Source organism: Phlebotomus papatasi, chromosome 1 (genome assembly GCF_024763615.1).
Source record: "Phlebotomus papatasi isolate M1 chromosome 1, Ppap_2.1, whole genome shotgun sequence".
NCBI lineage: Eukaryota > Metazoa > Arthropoda > Insecta > Diptera > Psychodidae > Phlebotomus > Phlebotomus papatasi.
Window position 1 is genome coordinate 50,168,785 of NC_077222.1, and position 27,851 is coordinate 50,196,635.

Here is a 27,851-nt window from a genome sequence, read left to right on the forward strand (position 1 = left end):
CAGTAATGGCGGAGCTGTCAAAAAAAACCGAGACGCCGTGTTTTGTTTATTGTGAAAATTGAAAAAATTCAGTGAAAAAGTGGTGAAAATTGTGTGAAAATGAGTAAAAGACGAAGAACAAGTTCCGTTGCCAGTCGTCAGGATGAAGATACCGATGATGCATTCTCAGAAACCTCTCCACTTGCAGCCTTTATTGGGCGGAAGAAGAAAAAATGGGATGCTGTGAGTTTTTTCAATTTTCCTCCTATTTTTGCACAAATTTACCCAAATTTCGCGTGGATTTTGCAGACTGAACTGTGTCAGGTTCTGTATGATGCCATAAGGAATCACAAGAAAGAAGATGGGAATATGCTGTGTGACACTTTCATACGAGCTCCAAAGCGGCGTCAGGAGCCATCGTACTATGAAGTCGTTGCAAATCCCATTGATTTGCTGAGGGTCCAGCAGAAGCTCAAAACCGACTCGTATGAGGACATTGAAGAGCTCACCAGTGACTTGGAGCTGCTGGTGAATAATGCCAAAGCTTTCTACAAGCCAGACAGTATGGAGCACCAAGATGCTTGTCTGCTGTGGGATATTTTCCTGCTGAACAAGCAGAAATTGCTGGAAGCTATGCAGGATGACACGGGAGAGGCCAAAAAGGGTGCTGCCCGTGTCCCACGAAAGCCACGAAATCTCTCCACCAATGATCCTGATGATGCCTCCGAGGGCAGCAAAGATGAAGATTTTGATGCCTATGAGGAACTCTTTGCATCTGTCGTTACTGCCACTGATCCCCTGGACAATCGTCCACTCTACACGGAGTTTCAGCTACTGCCATCGAAGAAACTCTACCCAGACTACTACGATGTGATTGAGCATCCGATTGACTTGAAGTTTATTGCTACAAAAATTCAGACGAGCGCCTACACGAATCTCAATGAAATGGAGAAGGATCTGTTGCAGATGACGAAGAATGCTTGCACTTTCAACGAGCCTGGGAGTCAGATCTACAAAGATGCTAAAACATTGAAGAAGGTAGGACTACTATTAATTCTTTAGATTCTTCATAATCTAATTTTGTATCTTTCGATCTGGCTCAAACTTTGTTAAAGTATCTCATGCCTTCTCAGCCATAAAAAGCCCCAAATATTTTACTGCTCGAACTCACAGAGATCAGTTATAGGGTGAAAGGAACACCTATTGATACTTTAAGAAGTCAGAACTTATTGAAACTCTACACTGTACCATTTGGAATATTAAATTTGAACACTTTATCCTTATCAGAAAACGTAGACTAAAGAAAAAACGTCATAGTATTGTCATTTTATTAGATATATGGTAAATTAAGTTAATTCAAAACCTGCTTCAAATGGAAATTTTTCGCTACTCTAAATGGAAACATCATTGTTTTCATGATTAATACAGTACTAAAATACTATATTTATATATTTTCTGTACCACAGTTTCATTATTTAGTTAATTTTGCTCCAAATAAAGCAAAAAATCCACTAATATTCACAAATTTTAATTTGTTAATTTCTCAGAAAAATTAAAAGTGTACCTTTTCGCCATTGAATTTTTCATCGATTGACCATATTTTCTAATGAAAAACAAAATAAAGTGACTGTTGTTTATTCGTTTTGTTCAACATTTTTGTCATATTTCTGGCTAATTTTGGTTAAATTAAGTAGTAATCTTTATTGTTAACGGTACGTGAAGTTTGCAAATTAAATAATTACCTATTTCGTGAACAAAAAGGGTTTTTCTGAAGTGTCTGCAAATGCTTCAATTGGAAACCCCGGCAATAAGATTTTTTGGAGAGATTTTCTTAATGTTTTAGATGGGAAAGGAGAAAAGACCAGGAATACGAACAAATCCTGCACTCAAGAGCAGCTCAACAAGGTTTTGGAAGCCTTTCGTCGCGGTTTCTCTTACACTGTTTGTCTCCAATTAGAAACTTTCACTTGTCTCCATTTGGATTAATGTTTTTCCAAAAGAAGCATTTTACGCTCGCGCATTTTTCTTGTATTTAAGAAGTTTTCAAATTATATCTAAAGAATTTTCACTAAACAGTAACATTCTAGAAGAGTCAAGGAGCAAATTTATGTAATTCTCTTCAGAAAAAATATGAACTTAATGTGTTGAATCTTCTGTCAAAGTTAAAGCGTCTGGAAATGGTTTGGTTAGAACATTTACCCTATTAAATAAATTTCAAGATTTTAACAAAAGTGTCAAAAGGGGTTGTCTGTCGAAGAGGTGTTCCTTCGACCCTACAATTCACTTTTTTTCTACTGGTGACAAGGCAATAGGTCAAACGGTAAGAGATATCGACTTCCGGTCTTGGATGACCCCCCATAAGTCAACATTATTTAGAGTTTAGAGAGTTATTTAGAGAGTTTTTTTCTTTTTCCTCCCATGTCCCTCCTGTCCCTCCAAAACCTTGTTTTTTGGTTTATTTCGAAAACGGATAATACGAATTCTTTCATTTTCGAATATGTTTTAGAGTTAGTCAAGGCGAATATTTCGTCCTTGGACATCTATATTTGAAAATAATTTTGATATCGAATTTTCAATGATTAAAGTTTGACCAATTTGGAAGGCCTATTTTGCAACAGATTTGCTTAAATTTGGATTTTTCTGAAAGATCTTGAAATTTCCAACCCGACTATATCGGACTTAATCGGTTTATGAGGCGATATCGTCGATATAGTTCCCTTAATTGATGTATCTCTTTCAAAAATACTTTTTATTCGTCCGAAAGATTGTGACACGGCTAGAGGCTAAACGGTAAGAGATATCGACTTCCGGTCTTCGAAGATCCCCCCATAAGTCAACATTGGCCTCAATTCTGAGAACAAGATAAAGACCAAGAAAATTCCAAGTTTTTAGTATTCTGAAATAAAAAAAAATCCCGCGACCCCAATAGGGAGAAGCGGTTGAAAATGAATGAATGCCTCTCAAATGCCTCTGAATCTTGAAATCCAAGACACAAACCATGTGGATATCAAGATTTGCAATTCTGAAACCAATATTTCAAGATTTTAAGACGTAAAATTTCTTGTTTTCTTGAAATAATTCCAAAAACCTCTCGGAGCTGTTTGGGATTTTCAAGATACTAACAATTTGAAGAGTTTCATGAGGAAATTATTTTTGATGAGGAATATTTCTATAGGAGATGATACAAAAAGAGAATTACTGAAAAATGCTATGATTGATTTTGTAATTTAATCGTAATGTTACATATTTCTAGTTGTACGTTTCGAAGTAAAACACTCTGAGAATACCTGCAAAAGAATCACATCTTGCATAAGCATTTCAGGGTTTATCACACGTTACAAGTTTTGTTTGCACTTCTTTTATTCTCGATTATGGCCTGTCATTATTTAATACAACCCATAATTAATTTTTCTAATTTATGTGGCGAAATTTCAACGAATTCGGCAAAGAAATGAAGATATTTGTCAGAAGTGACGTTTCGTTAAGTGTGGAAAATCTTGAAATCTTGGTTCTTAACACTAAACTTATGGCGCTGGCACACCTTTTCAATTGAGTGAAATTCAGTCGATTGGAATTTTACCTCTTACTCTTTCAAATTGAAATCAGATAAATCTGTCTCTTTTCTGTCAAATGAAATTTAAAATTGAAATTGAAAATTCAATTTTTATTTGACAGAAAGAGCCAGCTATATTTTATTTCAGATTGAAAGAGTAAGAGGTAAAATTTCAATCGATTGAATTTCACTAAATTAAAAAGGTGTGCCAGCGCCATTAGCTTTAAATTCCATAAATGCTTTGCGTCAGAATATGAAATCTTGATCTTGGAAATATTTGACAGCTTGAAAATTTGATCTTGAACTTGATCTTAGAATTGAGGCCATTATCTAGGGCAGTCTTTTTTTCTTTCCACCTACCCCCCCCCCCGTCCTTCCCCTCCAAATCCATATTTTTGGTTTATTTCGAAAACCGCTCGTTTTAGAGGTAGGCAAGGTGAATATTTTGTCCTTTCCTTGGACACCAATGTTCGAAAACCATTTCCATATCGAATTTTCGAAGGTCAAAAATTGTCCACTTTTGGAAGGCCTATTTTTCAACCGATTTGCTCAACCGCTTTTCAATTTTTAATATAACAAAGCTATCCTAAAGTTGAAAATTCGAAAATAAGTGTGCATTTTCGAAAACTTCAATATTCAACATTGAAGGAACATTTATTAATATTTACTACGGAATGCGTGCAACTCGGGGTGCTTGCAACTCGGAATGCGTGAAAATTCGATTGTGAGTTGAATTTTGGGGGTAAAGAATCGCGACGAGCCAATTTTACCCATTTCGGTGTCCGAGAACCGTTTGATCGACGCGATTCTTTACCCTAAAAAATTCAACTCACAATCGAATTTTCACGTATTCTGAGTTGCAAGCACGCCGAGTTGCACGCATTCCGAGGTCACCAGTAAAGAATCTCAGCTACCATTAACTTAACTGGGCTTATCACTGGTCATTTACTATATTATTCAATTCATTTTGCTGAAATTTTGTAAGGAAAATTTTAACGAACAAAAATAATGGATTAGTCTTTAAGAAGGGGATGAAACTGGACAACCAAAAATTTTCCAAAAAAAATACAAGATCCCATTACCTTTCAAACGAATTTGTCCATATACTCGACATAAATGCCTTTAAAACCACTCCCAGGTCTAAGAATCTTCTTTTGTTAGAGGCTCAAGCGTGCATAATCGTTTATTATTATTGTGTTTTTATTACTTGAAAAATCGTTATTAGGAATGATTCAACGCGGTGGCAGCCAAAATCCCGAATGTTCAAAATCCTGATAGGGATGAAATTATATGGAGGAAAATGTTTAGAATAATTTCCTAAGACACAAAAGATTTCCCTTTGCCTCCAGCAAGCGCGAGTACAATCTTGGGAGTAGTTATGACACTTTTTCGGGATTTTGACATTCGGGAATTTTGGCATTCGGGATTTTGACCGGGACCCATTCAACGGTATTGTCGTATATGGACGAAATATTCGTCTATTTAAATAAAATTCAGCAAGTATTTTAAATGTTCAAACAATTCGTACTTCGAATCTTTTAATTTCGTATTAAATTTTTTTCGAGAAAATTATTCTTTAATAACTTTAAGATATTTCAAGGATTTTGAGTTCTAACCTGTGCTAAAAAATGTATTTTCTCAATGTTATTACAAAGTAATAGATATTTTTTATATTGAGCTAGCTTCAAATTCGAATATTGCCGTACACCAAGTTTAGATAATTCGGCGCTTTTTTGATTTCTAATGTAATAATTGCCTTTTGGTATAGATTTTCATGTCACGAAAGGCTGAAATTGAGAGTGGAAAGTACAAGCCAATAAAGCAAAAGAAACGTGGACATTGTCTCAGTGCAGTTACTGCTGCCCTTAAGGAAGAACCAGAAAGTTCTGATGATGAACTCGATGATAATGTAGATACCGAGGGTGATGGCCCAATGTGGCAGCTTTTTGATCAACTCTACAACACGGCAAATGCTTCAGGTAGGCCTTTTAAGGAGAAATCTCTCTAGTTCTCAGTCATTCTGCTAACAATTCTCATCCATTTAACAAACCCTCAAAGATTTTTTTTTATATTTTAAATATTTTTTTCTTAAATTGGTTTAAATTTTTCTCAACAAAAAAAACTTTGAATTTTTTCCAACTTATAATTTCTTTGATTTGTATTTTTCTTCTTTTTTTTACGTTCGTTCTCAAATCGTCACATCATACACGCACAAAAAAAAACCACACGAAATTATCTAAAAAAAAAAAACAATTCTAAAAATCAATGTAAATCCATCAAACACTATAAAGATCATCCTAATGCCTCAGGCGCACCACTTGGTGAGTCCCTGTGGAAATTGCCCAATCGACGCTTCCACCAAGATTACTACAATACGGTGAAGAAGCCCATTTCGATGGCACAGGTCAGGAATAAGCTGAAGAAGGGTGCTTATTCCAATATCACAGATATGACGGCAGATTTGTATTTGATGCTGGACAATGCCAAGAAGGCCTATCCGGCTACGCACAAAGTTCACAAGGATGCCGTTAAGATGCAAAAGATACTCAATCAGAAGCTCATTGATACGGGAGTGGGTGCTGATGAGAGTGATACTGAAGATGGGGATGTGTCAATGCCATCAACAAGTTCAGTTTCACCTTCAGCTGTTCCCATGCCCAAGAAAAAGGGACGTCCTAGGAATAATCCCACTGTAACTTCGCCACCGGCAGCCGTTAATGTCCCGGCTAATGTTACCCAAACTCCTCAGGGTGGTAGTCAGATTATCATGACAAAGGGCAGATTTCCCAATAATCCAGTGCTCAAGAAGAAACTCTTGGGACTGCAGAAATTTCTCACGGACTATATTGTGGCCGGAAGGAGACCAATGGCGCTTTTTATGGAGAAACCATCGAAAAAACTCTATCCAGACTACTACGAAGTCATTCAGCATCCGATTGATATGAATACGATTGAGATGAATATCAAGGCTGATAGATATGGGACCCTTGATGATGTAGTGGGTGACTATAGACTGATGTTTTCCAATTGTCGCAAGTACAATGAAGAGGGATCGCAAATTTTTGAAGATGCCAACATCTTAGAGAGAGCTCTGAATGAGAAACTTAAAGAATTTTCTGGAATTCCCGATCGACGATTGACGCCAAAAATGTAAGTTTTTTTTTATTTTGCAATAATTGATACCTAATATGTTTTTATAAATCTTTTTGTAATGTTTTGTACTACCTTCTGATTAAATCTTTGTGAACTAACTGCATTTCATCACTGAGAAAAAAAAGAGGGTGCGATTAACTTTTTTTCCTCATAACTTTAACACTTTTTAGGTGTAAAAATATATCAACATTTTTTAATGTTAATTTTACACCTTTTGAGGGTAAAATCAACATGAAAAAAGGGTAACTTTAACCCCCAATACACCTAAAAAGGGTTATATTTACACCGATTTCGGATCAATAATGCAGGGTAAAATTAACATTTCCGGAATGTTATTTTAACTTTTTCGGATTTCTCTCAGTGATGATATCCGCAACTTGATTGATCGTACAATATTTATATTCTGAGTTGAATTGAATTGAATATTTTCCCAAATAATTAAAATTTTCATTAAATTGTGAAATTCATTTGCAATTTTTCGATTTTTCCAACACTCGCATTTTTACAGTTACAGTTACAAAGCCTTCCAAAAAATATATTTAAAAAAATCTAACATATTTGAGACTACCACGCCTCTGGTGTTAATTTAACAAACTTCACTTGTTTAAAAAAAAATTAACCCTCTAACGGTGTTTTTAATATCCAAAAAAAGTGGTTAGGGTAAGTGTGCCAAATTCCGGCCAGCTTGCAATTCCGGCCACCTTTTTTTTCCTCGAATTTCCATGAATTTTTAGTTTTTACATACTCTAGAGATTATACAAAACAAAAGAATGACAAAAAATGTAGCTTCGACAAACAAGATGACGTGAAAGAGATATTGGAAGAATTCCCGAAGGGCAAGGAACTATGAGAATGAAGGTGGCCGAAATAGGGTACCAAAGCTATGTCTACATTTTTATTCATTTTAAAATGTATTAAAAATAATTTTAGAGTAAATAAAGACGATAAACGGTTTACAAGGTTCCAAGCAACACTCCTTAAGAAGAAGGAATAAAAAAATCAATTTTTATTAAAAATATTACATTTCAAATTTGAGACTTTGGCGCTTGCATGCAACTATGCCGAAATTTGGCACACTTACCCTAAATAATTTTGTCTAGGATAATTATTGGTCCACTGAAATCAAAAATACCATCCATTCTTCATTATCTCTTTCCGTTTGGGCGCCAGGTGAGAAAAGGTAAAGACCGTCTCCAGGCGGTCATATCGGTTTAAGGCATAAAAAGACTGAAATATTTTTATTGAAAAATAGTGAACAAATAGTAAAATAAATGAATTTTAAACTTTTTTTATGGATGAATGTTCTATGACATTTCTCTAGATATTTTCTTAAAAAAAAAGCATTTTTATTGTTCCTTGTGTATATAGGCCTTTTAGTAATATATTGATTGCTTATTTATTTAATCAACAATCGGTTTGTTGATATAATCGTTTATTTGTTCGATAATTTCAATTTTGAAATTATCGAATTCTTGTTTTCACTTGTTTTTACTCGGAAAAACTAATTTTGAAGATTTAAGATAGCGTAAAACATGTCATGTTGATTAAACTGTTAAAAGCCTTTTTTGCAATAATTTTTAGTTTTTATGCGACGATGACCCAAGGTCTGTTACGAATGCTATTTTAAGACAAAAGCATCAGGACATAACCAGACTAAACAGAAACCATCGTTTTACAATCAAATTTCGGTGGACAAAGTTCTTTTTTCTACTGAAAAGCAATACTGTTAGAGGCAAAAATCTCTTTTGGCCTCTAACAACAAAAGGTTTTTGACCCTTGGAGTACATTAAGAGGCATGTATGGTGGATATATTGACAAATTTTTCAATTATCTGATAGAACCTAGTCATTTTTCTTAAGTTCCTAAGATCCATCCCCACCAAGACTTTAATTTTTCCCTTATTTTTGTGCGTCAAACATTTTTTCTACGATATTTCGGTAAAAATTAATGCAAAACTTTAGAAAATGGACCTTAATTTACTAATTATAGTTAAAAATGAAATTATTAAAAGATATTAACCTAAATTTGGTCAAAAATAAATACCCTAGCGCTCAATTTATTGAGTGGAATTATACTTATTTCCACCCTAAAAAACAAAATTCTATTATATTTCTAAAAATACTTAGAATAAAAAATCAAAATGTCGATTTTTTATGTTGGTATGAAAGGACGTTATGGTCTACGTATGAGTTTTTTTGGACATTTCTTTTTTTTTTGTTGAGTTTCTTTAACTCTTTCGTCTCCTTTGGGACTCTGGGTACACATGGAAACAACATTTTTTTGTTACAACAAACTATAAGGATGTCCAAATCTAGGATATTTTTTGCAGGATCCCAATTAAGTCCTGAGCTAAGATATTTTTGGTCAAAAATCGTGAATTTTCGATTTTCTGGTTCCTTGCAGATATTGTGACTTTTTTTTATATTTCTAGATCAGAATAAGGAAAAACCTGTCGGGGCCAATAAGTATGATAACTAACAATTACAGATTACATAAATTCGAAAAATAATTTTTTCTTAAATTTTCAAAAATCTTGTTCAAACTTTATGGGTATTCTCGTCCACAAAAATCTAGAGGTCAAATGTAAGGTTATCCCGCCAATGCCCGCCATTTGCTTTTTGACACCAACCTTGTAGCAAAATTCCAAGCGGGAGCGACATTTTTGTCAATATGGCCGATAATTTTAACATTTGGCAGTGCGGGAGATTGCTTTCGGGGAAGTTTTTCCTATTCTTCCTGATTTTGCTAAATTCTGATTGTCCAGGAAGTGTCTTTTATGCTTTAGAGAAAACTTAATGTGTCTACAATAACATCGTGTTGAGAGAAATGAGTTTTAAAGTGTTATTGTGTGAAATATTTTGAGGAATCTGTTGGCAAGCAGGAATTTGGTGTCTTCTTGACCACATCCTGGACATCCCACAAGATACTAGTCAATAATTCTTCCCCGTCAAATAATTTTGTCAGATATCTTTAAGTTTTCTGCAGAAAATATCTACACCTCTGCCGAAAATCTGCCGAGAAATCTGTAGATATTGCTACGAATTTTATTTGGGCTTGGGATAAAATTTGTCAGAAATTTTTGCAGATTTTCTGACGAATCCTGGTGCACACTCTGACGTATTTCTGTAGATATTTTGCCGATTTTCTGTAGATTTTTCTACATTCCAGACTTTCCAGACAGCTGTGTCTGAAAAGATGGAATATTTTTCACTGAAGTTTGCAAAATTCAATAGAGTGATTCTTGGTGATTTCACAGTGTTTATATAAAATAAAGAATTCTGCGACGCCGTGTTATAAGTAGAGAATAATGAAGTGATATCTTTAAACACAGTGTCGATCTAAATTTCGTGTTTTTGTATCATTCCATTATTGGCGAATTTTTTTTTTAAAAAATTAGTATTTCTGCTCGCATTTTTTTTAGTTATCTAAAATGTTTAATCGGTAATGCTTGTTAAGCAGAGCATACCATTTTCTTTGTAACTTCTACAGTTTCTTGATAAATCAACAATATTTTTGTTGAGACAATGGAGTCTATGCAGATTTCCAATGCAGAAATTCTGCCGAAAATCTACAGATTTCCTCTGAATGTACTAGAACATACCGTTACAATTAAAAAAAAAAAACTCCGAGTAAAATCGGCAGGTAGAGCAATGATTTGACGGGCTTGTTTTAGTGATCAACATTGTAAAGAAGTCATTTGACACGCAAAAGTAATTCACAAAATTGATATTACTGGCTTTTGGAAAATTGAAGTTTGTCTCCTTTTCGTTCTTTTGGGGACGAGACTACCCATGAGTTTTCCAATTTCCCAGAGGCGGAAAAAATTCTTTCTCTACAAAAGTATCATATTTGACCACTAAGACTTACAATAAATTGAGTTTTACTGAAATTCGTTCGCAGGATATGTTGTGGTCCGGAAAGAGTTAAGGATTAATGGGTGGAATTATACTTATTTCCACCACTGTATTTTTTGTTAATGATTTTTTAAATAAATTTCCTTAAATAATAATTATATTTTTGCTAAATAATAATAAATACATTTTTTATAGAATAAAATCCGGAGGGAGGAAAGTCATAACACCGTTGGATAATAAATTAAAATTATTCTACGACACCATTAGAGAATTTCGTGAAAGTAAAGCTAATCGTTTGCTTTCGGCAGTCTTCATGAAGCTCCCATCGAAGAGTGTAAGTATTATAATTATTTTTTTATTATATTATATACCTTTTAGTCAAAAAATCCTTTGAGATGTTGTAGCCCAAATCAATCTACTTTTGTGTAATTTGTCCCATATATTTTTTGTATCTTTCTAAATCCATATGGATATGGAAAGAAAAAGGTAATTCATACTAGAATAATTGCAACAACAAAAAAAAAACATAAATATAAACAAAATTTCTTTGGCCTTTGAAAGAAAAATGAAGATTTTCCAAAAAGAACAATAGATTTTTTTTTTGGATGGTTTGAAGAGAATAATTTTTGATAGGGGTATCAATGGGTGTATTTTGTAGGATTATCCAGACTATTATGACATCATAAAGAATCCAATTGATATGGAGAAAATTGCCAATAAGATGAAACATCAGATTTATGACAATGTGGATGAGATGGGATCGGATTTTATGTTGATGTTTGAGAATGCATGCAAGTACAATGAGCCGGATTCGCAAATTTACAAAGATGCCCTTGTACTTCAGCAGATTTGTCTGCAAACTAAGCAGAGTCTAAAGTTAGTATTTCTTTTTTTTAAATTATTTTTTATTAAGATTTGATGGATTTGATCTTTGGGTTTGGTTTTAATTTGAGAATGAATTTATTTTGGGGTATAGCCGGGATGGTAGTGAGGAAAGTGTTCCGGATGTTCCTCAAGCTGTGCAGGAATTGCTAATGTCACTATTTACCTTCTTCTATAACCATCAAGATGAAGAGGGTAGATGCTTTTCAGATTCACTTGCAGAATTGCCAGAATATGACGATGTTGATGGGAATAAAGTGCGAGCAATTTCCTTGGATTTGATCAAGAGGCGCCTGGACAAGGGATTGTACAGGCGCTTGGATATGTTTCAAGAGGATGTATTTTCGTGCTTAGATCGAGCACGTCGACTTTCACGAACAGACTCTCAAGTCTTTGAGGATTCAATTGAGTTGCAGTCGTTTTTTATTAAGAAACGCGATGAAATCTGCAAAAATGGTGAAGTTCTCAGTTCTCCGGCACTCAGTTATTCAGCCATGCATTTGAGTGCTGCTGTCGAAGCTGTGCGTCAATCGAAGTTGCTCCAGGAAGAGCAAGAGCATGAAAATGAAACGGAGACAGCATCAATAAATGGGGAAAGTATGATGATTGATCAGAAAGTCTATTCTCCGGGAGATTTTGTCTACTACGATTCACCAGACAATAAAATTCCCGGAGTTGTGTACATTGAGAGATTGTGGACAAATAGTGAGAATGTCAAGATGATGTACGGGAATCTCTTTCTTCGACCCCATGAAACTTATCATGTTACCACGAGAAAATTCCTGGAACAGGAATTGTTCAAAAGTGATCAACATCAGGCAATTCCATTGAGTCAATTGACCAGCAAGTGTTTCGTGATGTGTATCAAGGATTACATCAAGTATCGCCCAGAAGGATTTGCCGATAAGGATGTCTATGTTTGTGAATCTCGTTACAATTCCCGTGCTAGATCCTTCAAGAAGATCAAAAATTGGCCATTTGTCCGATCAAATGATCCCGTGAAGTTGATCCAGAGAGATACGCCAATTGAATTGAAGAGGATTATGTCGGTATTTAAGGAACGTGTGGAGAAGCACAAAGGGGAACTGGCAGAATTGCAGTTGCAGGAGGCTCTGGTGGAGAAGGAAAAGCCCAATGTTGTGATCTTTTCCAATGTTCCGGACGAAGGGAATGTGCACTATGAGCAGTATAACACCATCTGCAGTGGTGTTGTGAAAATCGGGGATTACGTTTACGTAGCAACGGAAGGCGGAAAGCAAGCTATTGCTCAAATTACGTCTATCTGGGAGACTAAAGAGTAAGTTTTATTTAAATTTCTAACAATATTTTTTATTCCAATATAAACAGAGACGTGGCGTAAATTGAAGTATATTCAAGTTTGAGGTAGATCTTTCTCGGGCTTAATTCCTCAATTCTGAGATAAATCCTTAGGACACACTTATGTTTTAAGCCGAAGATGGCTTAACCTAATTATAATTAAAATAACGATTATATTACATTTCTCTCAGTTTACGACTTCTTAGCTTAACTTAAGCCAAGAAACGGTTTAGTTATTGGGAAACTCATAGAAATTTAGTCAAATCATGAGTGTGTCCAGCACATTAGGTTTATAATCTTTAAATCGGTTTTTAAAAAGTGAATCGTATTCTCCGAATATATATTGCAAACAAACACGATTTTAGCAGAGGGCTAGTGCACTTATGCGGGACGCTGACTGGCAAAAGTCGATATAATTTTAATGAGTCCCTGTCAAAAATCGAAATCCAGAATTCTGAAAAGCCTATATTCTGAAAAGCTAGAATTCCGAAAACCCGGAATCCTGAAAGACCTAAATCCCTAAAAGCCAAAATCCAGAAAAGCTGGAACCCTGAAAAGCCGAAATCCCAAAAAGTCAAAATTCCGAAGAGAAAACCTCGAATGGTTTGAAATTCCGAAAGCAAAATTCCTGAAAACATAGAATCTCGCAAAGCCGAAATCACGAAAATTCAAAAAAATTCCAAAGAGACAAAATCTCGAATAGGTCGAAATTTTGAAAGCCAAAATCTCGAAAAGATAGATTTAAGAAAAGACGAAGTCACGAAAAGCCAAAATCCCGAATGAATCATAATCATGAAAAAGCAAAATTCTGAAAGCCATATTCTCGAAAGGTCTAAATCTAAATCGTAAAAAACCAAAATCCAGAAAATCCAAATTTAAAAAAAAAGCCTAAATCCTGAAAAGCTAGAATCCCGAAAAACCGAAATCACGAAAAGCCCAAATCCCGAAGAGACAAAATCTTGAATGGGTCGAAATTATGAAAACCAAAATAATGAAAAACTAGAATTCCCAGTTGAAATTACGAAAAGCCAAAATCTCGAAGAGACAAACCCTTGAATCGGTCGAAATTCTGAAAACCAAAATCATGAAAAAGTAGAATTCTCAGACGTCGAAATCATGAAAAGTCAAAATCCAGAGACAAAATATCGAATGTGTTGATATTCCGAAAGAAAAAATCCAAAAAAGCCAAAATCCAGAACAGAAAAGCCAAATAAAAAAAGGTAGAATTCTGAAAAGCCGAACTAACGAGAAGCCGAAATTCCGAAGATGCAAAAACTCGAATGGGTAGAAATTCACAAAGCAAAAATTCTGAAAAGCTAGAATCCCAAAAAGTCGAAATCATGAAAAGTCAAAATTCCGAAAGACAAAATCCTGAATGAGTCGAACATCTGAAATCCTAAATCCTGAAAAGATAGAATTCGGAAAAGATGAAATCACGAAAAGCCAAAATCGCCAAAAATGTCGAATGAGTCGAAATACTGAAAGCCAAAATCCTGAAAAGCTAGAATTCCGAAAAACCAAAATTACGAAAAGTCAAAATCCCAAAAAGAGAAAAACCTGAAATGGGTCGAAATTTTGAAACTCAAGCAAAATCATGAAAATCTACTATTCCCAGTCGAAATTACGAAAAACCAAAATTCCTAAGAGACAAAATCTCGAATGGGTTGACATTCCGTAAGAAAAAAATCCTGAAAATCTATAATTCCGAAAAGTCGAAATACCGACGAGGCAAAATCCCGAATAGGCCAAAATCCTGAAAAGCAAGAATCCCGAAAAGCCGAAAACACAGAATGCCAAAATCCCGAAGAGACAAAATCTGAATTGGGTCGAAATACTGAAAGCCTGATGAGGTAGGATTCCGAAAATGCTAAATCACGAAAAGCAAAAATCCCGAATTTTTAAAAGTATCATATTTACACTCAAATGATTGTATCCACGCTTGCTGGAGATAAACACAAGCTTGCTGTGTTTTGGGAAATAATTCTACGCATTATCCTTTGTATAATTTCGTACCTTTAAGGGTTTTGACCTTTCGGATTGTTTGCTTTTGGGATTTTGGCTCGTTGGGATTTCGGCCCATTCGGTATTTTGGTTATTCTGGATTTTAGTCAATATTCAGGATTTTAGTTTTCGGTATTTTGGCCAGCATCAACTTTAACAGTTTGTCCTCTAAGTCGAAAAGATGTATACGACAGAAAAATGAAATATTCTAACAAAATAAGCAATTTATTGACTAATTTTAAAACCTTTCAAATGACTCCAATCTTGACCAAAATGGTTTAGAAAAAAGCCCTCTTCTAAAGCAATTTAACTTTGACCTCGATAAATTTGTTGTTGAAGATGTTTTTTCGGTAAAAATACACGTTAGTTAAATCAACATTGGATCAACAATTGGGCATTTCTTTTTCGGTTTACAATTGTTGTAAACGACGTTTTGCTGCTTCATTTACTCGCGGTAAATTCAGATAGTCAAGTTGCTGATCGTACTAACGGGTTGTGGACAAAATTTGGACAATCTCCAAAGTTTTAACTTACAAAGGAAAAGGATAGCCAAAGGTGAGGATTGTGCTAATGACCCTTAGTTCGTCTTATGGGGGGTCCCACAAAGGTTTCAAATCTTTATCTCTGACCGTTTGGCTTCTAGGTCTGTTTACGTCTTAACAGATAGACACATAAAATCAGTGTGGCATCATTTCGCATAAATCTTTTGATTCTCGATCATAATTTTGAAAAAATAGTGGTTCCCGATCAAAAAATCTATGAATTACTGCTTTCTGCATCATTGAGAAAAAAAAGAGGCTGGGATTAACTTTTTTCGTCATAACTTTAACACTTTAACATTTTTTAATGTTAATTTTACACCTTTTAAGGGTAAAATCAACATGAAAAAAGGTTAACTTTAACCCGTAATACACCTAAAAAGGGTAATATTTACACCGTATTTCGGATCAATACTGCAGGGTAAAATTAACATTTTCGGAATGTTATTTTGACTTTTTCGGATTTCTCTCTCAGTGTACCCTGTGTCAGGGGGGTGACATTAGCTCTGAAAAATGCGACCAGTTTCAGTGTAAATTTTTTCCTGTTTTCGTGCACATTTCAAGAGATATCTTCAAAACTACGTAGATTACTAATTTGGGGTTTTCGGTTGCCTCTTCGTTATAAAATTGGCTTTTATTTTGTATTAGTATTTTTTGCTAATTCGTTCTACAATGACACAAAACAGCTAATAAACTCAAAAGTTTTTTCGGCGCGCTAGAAACATATGGGAAACATAGGAAATGTCATGCCCGTGCCCTGTGTAATGAAATCCTAAATCTACAGCGGTAAATCGTTCTTCCGTGGTCCATGGCTTTTGACGCCTCCTGAGGTACCCTGTGCTGGGAATAGGCTATTCTACCGACAGGAAGTGATGCTGTCAACACTTCAGGAAAGCAGTCCTCTCATAGCAATTGTGGGCAGATGTTCAGTTCTGGATTATGTGGAGTACACGACTTGTCGTCCAACGGAAATCTCCGAGAGTGATGTCTACATCTGTGAATCGATCTATGATGAGATTAAAAAGCAAATAAGGCGTCTGCAGGGAACAGGACTGAGAAAGTTCAGTCACAGTCAAATGGTCACTCCCGATGAGATCTATCATTTTAAGAGTCCGGTAACTCCGTTGAGAGTGAGTGCTTCGGAGATAGCGGCTCTGCAGGAACAACTGAAGCAGTCAACTCATGCCTCTGAAGTGGACGTGAAGACTGAAGGAGGAGATTTACTAGGCATGATGGATGATTCTATGGATGGTGGACCACCATCTGTTGGATCAGATTTTGTGGCTACAGCTTCACCGGCCAGCTCTATGCATCTGTCAACGCCAATTTCCACGAAGAAGGGCAAGAGTGGGAAGAAAGTGGTCACTGGGTATATTCTCTATTCCAGCGAAGTGAGAAAGTCCATCAGTGCCAATAATCCTGATGCCACTTTTGGTGATATCTCACGAATTGTGGGCAATGAATGGAGATCTCTGCCGTCATCGGAGAAGCAGGCGTGGGAAGAGAAGGCGGCCAAATGCAATGAAGAGCATGCAGCAAAGATGTCTGAAGAATCTGGTTGTCCAAGTCCAGCACCAACTATTGCCCATGATCCTGTGCCCAATCAGGTTTTCGAATGCTGCTGGGACAAGTGCGATTGGCAATTTGAAGATCCGGCTGATTGTCTTGAGCACAGTATTGCTGATGGAACTGGCCATGTGCAGACTTACTGTGCCAGTTTGCCCAGCAATGAGGTGGAGTACAATTGCCTCTGGCGCGGATGTATCAGGCTGAAGAAGCAGGCTCCACCTTTTCCGCATCTTCAGCGCCTGGTGAAGCACGTGCGAGAGGTGCACATCAACAAAGCAGGCGGAAGGATTGTGCAGCCAACTGATCGGAGCAAGTAAGTCAAATATTTCGCATTATATTTTCTTGGGAATCTTGCGGGAAATTCTTGGAAGAAGTCAAGCGGCTATATGGGTTAAATGGTAAATTATTTATTAATAATCTCGATAACAATGCAAGGTTGAATTCTTTTAGTGTCTCAATTATTAACTTCGTCTTTGCTAACAAAAGTCTCTCTGTGCAAAAAAAAGTTTTAAGTCAAAAGCAAATCGTGCAATAAAGATAAGAACTTTCTAATTGAGAACTTCGTGCTGGAAGCATATTACTTCATGGATAAATTTTAAGGAGTAACATTTATGCATTTTTGGAAACGCTAGTGATTGACCTATTTTTTAACTGTACATGCCAAGGGGTGAGTAATCCGAAAAAATCAATGTCAATTGCCTGAGAAGTTTTTCGTATTTCTCGTCAAGAGTTGAGAAACTCTTCAACCCGATAAATTTTCACGAAATCGAAAATTTCATGAAATATTTTGATGGAAAACTTCTAAAACGTTCGCGAAACTCGTGAAATCCAAGATTTGTCCCTCTTTTAAACCCGAAAAATAAATAAAAAAAGACATTGCTCTAAAAATCAAGAGTCAAACATTCAAAAGGTATTATGAAACTCTTATAAAACTAGAAAATCTAAGATCTCTTTTAATAAAAAAATGAGACATTTTTGATAGAAATTTTTAAAAAGCTTCCCGAAATCTAAGAAATTTCGCAAAACTTCTGAAATTAATTGTTGTAGAAAAACCAGGAGAAATCTTCAAAAATTAATGGCGTTCTGATGAATTTTGAAGGTTTCACGAAACTAGCAAAATCCAAGAGTTTTACGAATCGGGAAAAATCTTTAACCCTTTAACCATTTAAGGGCGAGAGTTGGTAAATTTCAAGAAATTTCATGAATTTCCGCCTAAAGTAGGTGGCGACTGCTGTGAAATTTCTGAAATTTTACCATCTCTAATTGGAACACCGGTGTCCCATAAAGAAAATAATTTTTTCTGACTACCTAAAGTTATTTTTTTCTTAAGTTAGTACGTAATTGCAAAGTAGAAGGTTGAAGGAATCTAGGATATTTCTTGCAAGTCTCCAGCTATTTGCTAAATAATAAATTTTTAAGCTTAAAAATGGCGAATTTTTAAATTGTCATAATGAAAATTAATTTTAATTATTTTTTATGCTTCCAATTTTTTTTATGCGAAACCGAATCAGACTCTGTTGGATTTTCTAAGGCTAAATGTAAGACCTTTAATTGATTTTGTATATCGGTTTCATTTTTATTGCTGATTTTCGGTCCGTGAAAACTATCTCGTCGTTAAAGGGTTAAGAATGAGACACGTTTTACGGACTTTAGATAGTTTGAAAAAATTATTTTCTCTATGGGTCACGGGTGACCCAATCGTCCTTAAACGGTTAAAGAATCTGTCAAAAAACTTTTAAATTCCATCATTTTATAAAATCTTAAACTAAGAATTGTTCTACAAAAATCGAAGAAAATAAATTATAAATAGAACCCTGCTTAACCTTGTGAACCTTGTGAAATCATCTGAAATTTTCATGGATTATCATGGATCTCACATTCCGATAAATCCGATTTTTTTTTAGGAAACATAAAAGACAATACAGTAGACTCTCTCTCAAATGGGCATTTGGGGCGAAATGTCATCCAGTTTATCGATAGATTGGGGCGTCAAAGCCTTTGTAAATTCCACAAAAAGCGTTCAATCATAAAAAATCATGATAAAATAGGAAGAACTACATCGAATTTGAGCAAATTAGCTTCATAACCAACGTGAAAATTGTCAACAAAATTTTGCGCCCGATTGAAAAAGAGCCGATTGAGCGAGAGTCTACTGTAATAAAAAATTATTTCATATAAAAGGAAGATTATTAATAAAAATTATGAATTGAGAAATACTCCATTAAATTCAAGAGTTGTAGTGAAAAACCAGAGAAAGCTTTATAAAATTACATACAACAGCATAAATAAAATTGTTAAACGAATATTTCAAACAACTTCCCGAAATTCGAGAATTTTAGTGAAATTTTTTGTGAAGCCTAAGGAAACCCATGAATGATTTCCTAAACTCAGAAGAATCTCCAAATTTTTATGAAAGTCAAATAACTTTTAAAGAATTCAACAATCTAAGAGGTTCACGGAACCCACGAATTCTACAACCTCTACAATTAGGGTAGGGTGACGGCATTCTTACCATCCACAAGTAGATCTTGAAAAATTCGAAAATCTATTTAAAAAACCAAAAAAGGGACTTTCTTCCTTTTTAATACATTTGCAAGATGGCTGAAGTTAGATCCTGTTCGAATTTCGAAGTGCTCAAGTGTCAAAATGTGACGGTCTTCACATTGCTGTGAGGAAAAAAAACAGAACAACGCTTACTGTTCTTGTCCCATTATCTAATAACTCCATAATCACTGAGTAACATTTTTGCCAGTTTTTTTTTAGTGTGATATTTGATAAATTTTCCCCACCTTTTTCGAAAATTTAGTATGAAAATTCGAAATTGAATTTGAATTCTTCGAATATCAACAACTTTTTCTGCAAAAAGAGTTCCATTTACCTTTTATCCAAGACACTATTGGAGAATAAAAATCTACTTGTATTTGGGCTCATTACCTCTGGCCTGTCTTTACATATAGTCTCCTTGTAAAAAACTTAAGCTTTTGTAATAAAATGATATCAAAAAATCTCAAAATCAAAAATATGTGATGGGTTTTGATGGCAAATTACATTTTTTTTGGTTTTCGGAATAATTTTCTAACGAGTCGCAATTTTTCTGAGAAAATTATATTTGGAAAACCAAACAAAATGTAATGTGCTATCAAAACACATCAAATATTTTTAATTTTGAGGTTTTGTATATTATTGAGGTATTTTATATTTAATTTTTAAGGTTCAAGTAAAGACAGGTCACAAATAATGCCGTCAACTCTAGTTTTACAAATCTCAAAAAAAAACTATGAATTTGGAAACCTAAAAAAAATGGTTTAGAATTTTGTCGAAAAACCTGAGAAACTTTGACCAAGTTTGGAAAGACTTTGAGAAACACCTTAACTTCACATGTATTTGTTTGTTAAAACCGCTTTTATCTTCCGAGATTCCGATTTTTGGCGCTGGTTGTTTGACTTAGTAAATTATCCTAAATTGTTTTGTAAAATCAAAAAAATCTTTATTAATTTTTACGAAATTCGAAAAAGTCGAGGATGATTAATTACCGAAACCTTCAAAATGCTGCTTCGTAAAATTTGAGAAACTGTTAAGCTTTAAACTTAAAATAAATAAATAAAAATCTGAGTAACTTTTAAACTTAAAAAAATAAACTGAGAATTGTTAGATTAACCACGACGAACCTACAAACGTTTCCTGTAACCTAATAAACTAACAATTTGTTTTTTCTGTGGTAAAAACCTATTCGAAGTTTCACAAAACCGGATAATGCCTTGAATTCTCTTACGATACCTAAAAAACACTGAAGAATTGTTTCGCAAAATTTAAGCAACTTTGAGGAAATTCAAAAACGCTCCCAAATGATTTCAAAATCCCGTGAAACTTTCGAAAAAAAAAAGTTTTAGAAAACCAATTTCATATAATCTGAAATATTGGAAATACCCAAAAAAAAGTTTTGCAAAATCCGAAAAAAAATTATTAGTTTTTAGTGAAGACCCAGATAATAAGGAGGCTATGTAAGTAATTTTGTGAATCTTGAGCAATACAAAAAAAATGTCAATGAAATTCAGGAATGAGTCACCCCTTGGTATTTGCAGTAATTACAATATTCTTTTCAAATTTCAGTGCTAATATCTCCTTAAAAAACATTATCTTGTAGAAAATTAATTATTTTAAAGTTTCTGCACGATATTATTCTTATCTATTTTATTTATTTGGACAGAAAGAGAATGAACTTGGCAGGAGAAATGCAAATCATGTAACTAAGGGAACATATTAATGTTTTACCCATAAAATACAATGGAAAGTTTTCAGCTTTTGTTTACCACATTCAGTTAGATAATTTTGCAATTTTTGAGATATTGTAATTCTTATTGATGAACTTAAAAAGTGAGATATTAAAAGACAGCATTGTAGGAAAATCCCCGCGAAAAACATGCTAATGCAATTCTTATCTTTGCAAATAAATAAAATGTGTGGATTTAAGGAACTTTGTCACGATGAAATCAAGCGGAAATGCAAATATCAGTGTGCAGATACCGGTACAAAATATTCAAAATATGACTTCGCTGGAGACTTCACCAATTGATAATCAAGGTTTATTATCATACAAAAAGAATAATAATTCTTTGTGAAGTGCTTTTGATGATTTTTTTTGTTGGCGTGAGATATGGGATGATTTTTATTATTATAGTTTTAGTAATGTTTTTTTTTTTCTCTGAGCTTTGATGTGTTGACTGAAGTGTTTTGTTCTTTTTTCGTTTTTTTTTTTCTTTTTCTTGTAGAAACTATATGCCGTCTAAGAAAACAATTACCGCCATTCAAACTCCAATTCAACCAATTGCCCCATCCACTCAATCAATACCCATTCAACAAAGTCCTCCTATTCAGCAAAGTAAGTTTGCTTTTTCTTATTTTAACAAAAAGTTTGTTTTTTTTAGAATTAAAAAAATAATAATTTTTGCTTAGAATATTGGGGTTATAATAAAAGTCAGAGATACTACTTAGTTAACTATTACTAAGGCTTAGCAAAAGGTTGGTATTTAAATTCCTGAGTAAGCCACGCCCACTAATGATTTTAAGCCACGCCCTTTCAGAATTTCTAATCAGATTTATCATTTTTATATTTTAAATATTTTATTCAGTGCAGGCATTTTTCAAATTATTCCTGCATTTATAATTGTGAATGAAAGACCACGCCCATAAAGAGAACATCAGACTAGAGGTTTAGCCCAGTTTTCGAAGGTCATAAAATCCTAAAAACAAGAAATTTTATTAACTTTTTTAAGAATCTAATGGATCATTTGGCCCTAGTATCCAATCCTGTCAAAAAATGTTAGTTGATGAAGATTTATTAACTTTATGCCATATGGCTAAGTCTTAAGTGCTGAACAGACTTACGACTTAAACCGAGAGACGGCATAACGCAAGGACCCAAATAGACTCAGGCTAATTCTCGAGAATATTTAGCCTGTAATTTTTGGCAGTAATGGATCAGGTAAAAGAAATTTCTGCAAAGGACGTCTAATTAAGGGATAACGTCTATCCAGCAGACAAAAAAGAACATCATATTTTCTTTACATCTTTTTTTTCTACAAAATAAAAAAAAAATCGAGATATTAAGTGTAGAAAAACACAACATTTTAACTATATTTTTTTAAATATTCATTTTAAAATCTCAACCGTTGGGACCTGATTTTTGGTAAGGTTTTTTTTCTTTTTTTAAAAATAGAACATATTTTTCGGTGGACAAGATTTCTCAAAGAGTACATTCATCTGACGTCACAAAACTAAATATTTCCTAATATATGTAAATATTGGCTGATGAGTTAAACTCGTACTTGAACGGTAGATTTTTTTATCTTGATCACAACTTATTTTACAAGACAAAACATGGTTTTTAAATACTCCGAAACAATGTATTTTTTGTATAAAAATACCGTTCAAGTACGAGTTTAACTTAATGGCTAATAGGAAATATTAAGTTTGTTGACGTCAGATGAATATAATCTGAGAAATCTGATCCACGGAAAAGAATGTATTTTCCAAAAAGATCTTCGAAAATCAGGTCCCAATTTTAAAAGTACTTCTTAATGCAAATTTCAGAAAATATGGTTTAAATGTGGTTCTTTTACACTGAGTGAGAGAAATCCGAAAAAGTTAAAATAACATTACGGAAATGTTAATTTTACCCTGCAGTATTGATCCGAAATCGGTGTAAAAATTATGCTTTTTAGGTGTATTAGGGGTTAAAGTTACCCTTTTCATGTTATTTTTACCATTAAAAAGGTGTACAATTAACATTAAAAAATGTTGATATATTTTTACACCTAAAAAGTGTTAAAGTTATGAGGAAAAAAGTTAATCGCACCCCCATTTTTTTCTCTGTGTATATGCTTGAAAACTTAAATTGAAATAAAAATTTATTATGTTAAAAAAAAATAGAAAATATGGTATTTTCTGGTCTATTTGACTCACGTAACTAACCCCTTCTTAATGGTTGTAAGCCTTAAGTAAATGTAGGGCAATTTAAGATAAGTCTTTACTGCCAAATTTATACACTGAGAAAAAAAAAGGGGGTGCGATTAACTTTTTTTTCTCGTAACTTTAACTCTTTTTAGGTGTAAAAATATATCATCATTTTTTAATGATAATTTTGTACCTATTTAAGGGTAAAATTAACATGAAAAGGATAACTTTAACCCCTACTACACCTAAAAAGCATAATATTTACACAGATTTCGGATCAATACTGCAGGATAAAATAAACATTTCCAGAATGTTATTTTAACTTTTTCGGATTTCTTTCAGTGTTACGAAACATTTATAATAAAAATGAAACATTTTTTAGGCATGTCCTAAAATAGTTTATAGGCGGGGCTTATTTAGCAACTATTATAAAATGAAATCTTGCGATAAACCCTAAAAAAAAAGTTTACTTAACTATATAGTTAGGTGGGGTAACTGGATCATTTTCCGAAGAGTGCTACTTAAACGCTTGTTTTTCAACTGATAAAATTCATTTTTACTTCTTCTAAATCCATAGAATTATTCACTGTTTCATTCAGAAACATAATATAAAAAAAATTTTAAAAATATTAAAGAAAATTTGGAAAATTTATAAAATAATGATAATACTGAAATAAGTTAGCGTTCACAAAGTACAGTAGACTCTCTCAAATTCAGGCATTTGGGACCGAAATGTCACCCGAATTAGAAAGAAAGTCGGGCGACAATTTTTTTTGAAATGCAGCGATTTTTTATTCAACTGCATACTCATATTAATTTTACCAATTTAACATACTCGTATATATCGCAAATTGCATGAAAATCTCTTAATAGTGCAAAATATAATCAAAACTAAGACAAACCATGCTAAATTTGAGATAATTTGATTCATTTGATAATTATAATCAAATTTGAAAAATGACAACAAACTTTTTTCAAATGTAACTGCTGCCCGAATTAAAAAGGGCATTGACTAAACGAGCAGTAAAAAGTCAAATTTGGTCAGCAAAATATTCGACATGATCAGTAAAAAATAAAAAAATGGTCAGTAAAAAATAAAAAAGGGCAGCAAAAAGTTTAAAAAGATCAGTAAAAAATAAAAAAAAGAGCAGTACTTCATTAAAAGCGGTCAATAAAAAAATTAAAAGTGGTAAGCAAAAAATTAAACATGATCAGTAAAAAGTAAAAGATGATCAGTAAAAAACAAAAAGTGATCAGTAAAAAATAAAAAGTGGTCAGCAAAAAATTTAAAACGAGCAGTAGAAATATTCGAGATGATCAGTAAAAAGTTAAAAAGTGATCAGCAAAGAATTAAAAATGATCAGTAAAAAATAAAAAATGGTTAGTAAAAAACAAAAAGTGGCCAGCAAAAAATTAAAAGTGGTCAGTAAAAAATAAAAAGTGGTCAGCAAAAAATTAAAAGTGGTCAGTAAAAAATAAAAAGTTGTCAGCAAAAAATTAAAAGTGATAAGTAAAAAATTAAAAGTGATCAGTGATAAATAAAATATAGTCAGTAAAAAATTAAAAATTAGCAGTAAAAAATAAAATTTGATCAGTAGAAAATCAAATGTGGTCAGCAAAAAATAAAAAGTGGTCAGTAAAAAATAAAAAGTGATCAGCAAAAAAATTAAAAGTGATCAGCAAAAAAATTAAAAGCGATCAGTAAAAAATAAAAAGTGATCAGCAAAAAAATTAAAAGTGATCAGTGAAAAATAAAATATGGTCAGAAAAAAAATAAAATTGAGCAGTAAAAAATAAAATTTGATCAGTAGAAAATAAAAAATGATCAGTAAAAAATAATAAGTGGTCAGTTAAAAAATTGAAATGAGCAGTAGAAAATAAAATTTGATTAGTAGAAAATAAAGTGGTCAGTAAAAAGTTCAATAAAAAACAAGAAATTGAAAATATTCAATTCAGTAAAAAATTGGTCAGCAAAAATTTAAAAATTAAAAAAAATTAAATTGAAATCAAGATCAAATTTTATTTTTTACTGCTCAATTTTAATTTTTTTTGCTGCTCATTTTTAATTTTTTGCTGATCAACTGGAATATTTTTATACTGCTCATTTTTAATTTTTTACTGACCATATTTTCTTTATACTAACCATTTTTAATTTTTTGCTGATTAATTTTTAATTTTTTACTGATCAACTCGAATATATCTACTGATCTATTCGAAGTTTTTACGGACCAAATTTAACTTTTTACTGACAAAATTTTACTTTTTACTGACAAAATTGAAAATTTTGGCTGATTATTTCGAATTATTTGCTGATCAAATTTGATTTTCTGCTGACTACTTTTGACTTTTTACTGACCATTTGTTTTTTGCCATTAAAAAGTAGCCCGATCTTAAAAGAGCCGAATTAGCGAGAGTCTAGTCTACTGTAGATCGACTTTTGGCTAATTGGGTCAAATGATCTTTTAATTGGGTTACTCAATTTACAAGCATATTAAAACGAGAAAATATGCTTTTTTTATTTACCTAATTTTAAGTATAAACTTTTCTGGGATTCGATTTTATTTATTTTACAGTAATTTTCCATAGTTTGAGAATATTTCCCCATAAATTGTTTTTTTGAAATAATTTTCTGATAACGCCACTGCACAAAATACAAATAGAACTCTTTTTTTTTTAAATGCGTTAAATGTTTATCAGTAGTATCTCTGAATTGGCCGAGGAATTGACCCCTTTGATTGATTTGAATCCTCTGTAAAGTCATGCCCAGGCAGTTGTAGTGTGCATGTGAATGCTCTGCTGACATGTTCTCTATATACTGAGGGAGGAAATGCAATATCAATTGAAATCAATGCCTTATCGCAGTTATTACAGCTCCGCCAGTTGAGCCACTTTTTGTGACTGTTCCACCGCGTCCTCAGCGTGTTTTGCACTCTGAGGTGTACATTAAGTACATTGAGGGATTGCAGAATGATTCGAGATTTATCAGTCCGTGGGAGAAGACTCTCAAGGCAACGCAGGAAAGTGTACCGGCTGTTGATGTGAGTCGTTTGCCAACGCATTGGTTGGATTCACGTGGCAAGGAGCAACCTGAGGAGATTGTCAAGGCAATTTGGAATCTCAGGAATTACATGATGAAGGACATTGTTCAGATCAAAAAGAACTACTTGGAGTGAAGGGAGTGACTACTTTATGCATTTTTATTCATGTAATTAAATGGATTCATTAAAGGACATTGTATTCGATGATTATAGTTTGCTCTTGAGGTCTTCTTGGAAGGTTGCCTGGACAAGTTGCAGGACAGCTTTTCCACAGCCCCATGATAGACATACCCCACTTCCGCCGTGGCCGTAGTTGTGGATAATGGGGACTTTTTTGCCGTCTTTGGTGGTGAAGAGAACCTTTTCCAGGCGAATGTCGTCTCTTGCAGGTCTCAATCCAACCCATTTTGTGACCACTTTGGCATCTTTTAGAGAGGGTTCGATGGCTTCACAGCCCTCCTGGATGAATTTGTCATCAGCTGGGCACACTTGGGTGTTGTAATCGTGCTCCTGGTGAGTCCCACCGAGGACTGTGGTTTCAGAATTTGGGATGATGTAGTTGCCATCGTCAGCATCATCCACGTATGTTGAGAAGAGCCAGGGAGCTTTGACTCTCGTCACCTGACCACGAACTGGATAAACTTTAGGGTCATTGGCGAGTTTTTGAGCTCCAAGACCCGAACAATTCACTATTAAGTCGTATTCTTCACGGGCTATATCGTCAAAGGATTCAACCAGTTTCCGCTCGAAGCGTCCTCCAGCATTGAGGAATCTCTTGAACAGGTATGGCAGCAATTTTGTCGGTTCACATGTGAATGAGACAAAATGAATGCCTCCAGTGTAGTTTTTCTTATGTTCCTGACTGAGGAGCTTCAGCTGATCCTCCGACAGGGAAGTGCAACCAAATGGGATTTTTGACCATTTGGGAATTTCGTAGTTTTTGGCATTGCTCACAACACGAATCATTGGCTGGAGACAAACACCTGTTTCATGGGCAAGGCCATTTTTCCAGAGATCATGGAAAAATCTATGAGTGTCTTCTGACCATTTCCTATAAATAGAAAGTTTGAATTTTTATTTGGGTTTCTGACCGAGATTATGGACAAGTCTCAAGTACTAACAAAACACTCTCATCGAGACTGACGAGATAAGGCTGCCAGAGGCCAGCAGAGCCATCCCCTGTGGTATTGGGGGAAATGTCTTCGGATACAAGCACGACTTGGGTATCACTGTAGAAGTGCTCTGAAAGCTGAACAGCTACGCACAGTCCATTAACTCCAGCTCCAATCACTGCAATCTTCTTCATTTTCACTCGCGGTCTTTTTGGTCTGATCTCTACGGTGTCTCTTTCAATACTGTCCGCTGGGATGATCTGACTGCCAGGGTTATCAGGCCTGCGAAATATGCACACGAGCCTTTTTTCTGGCGCGTAATCTCGAGAGCTTTGTAGAGAGGGGATGATATCAATAACTTGCAATGATAATAGGGAAGTCAACAAATAAAACTCTCCGTG

General features: G+C 34.0%; 2 protein-coding genes across 4 annotated transcripts; one reads left to right on the forward strand and one right to left on the reverse strand.

Annotated features, from left to right (window-relative positions):
• Window position 1: 1 nt before the first annotated feature.
• Window positions 2-26,542, forward strand: LOC129804585 (protein polybromo-1). 3 transcript variants are annotated; one of them, XM_055852068.1, is made up of 10 exons: window positions 2-222; window positions 289-1,017; window positions 5,301-5,511; window positions 5,824-6,682; window positions 10,735-10,873; window positions 11,198-11,415; window positions 11,516-12,718; window positions 16,063-17,160; window positions 21,319-21,428; window positions 26,163-26,542. In XM_055852068.1, the coding sequence occupies exons 1-10, from the start codon at window positions 100-102 to the stop codon at window positions 26,471-26,473; spliced, it is 5,001 nt and encodes a 1,666-aa protein (XP_055708043.1). In that variant the 5' UTR covers window positions 2-99; the 3' UTR covers window positions 26,474-26,542. The 3 variants fall into 3 exon arrangements, with proteins under 3 accessions (XP_055708043.1, XP_055708051.1, XP_055708059.1); XM_055852076.1 differs by lacking the exon at window positions 21,319-21,428 and adding an exon at window positions 21,617-21,726; XM_055852084.1 differs by lacking the exon at window positions 21,319-21,428 and adding an exon at window positions 21,617-21,726 and having other exon boundaries at window positions 5,842-6,682.
• Window positions 26,471-27,757, reverse strand: LOC129805403 (D-amino-acid oxidase). Its single transcript, XM_055853289.1, has 2 exons — window positions 27,460-27,757; window positions 26,471-27,389 (listed from the first exon to the last, which is right to left on the reverse strand). The coding sequence occupies exons 1-2, from the start codon at window positions 27,642-27,644 to the stop codon at window positions 26,546-26,548; spliced, it is 1,029 nt and encodes a 342-aa protein (XP_055709264.1). The 5' UTR covers window positions 27,645-27,757; the 3' UTR covers window positions 26,471-26,545.
• Between the last annotated feature and the right edge of the window lie 94 nt (window positions 27,758-27,851).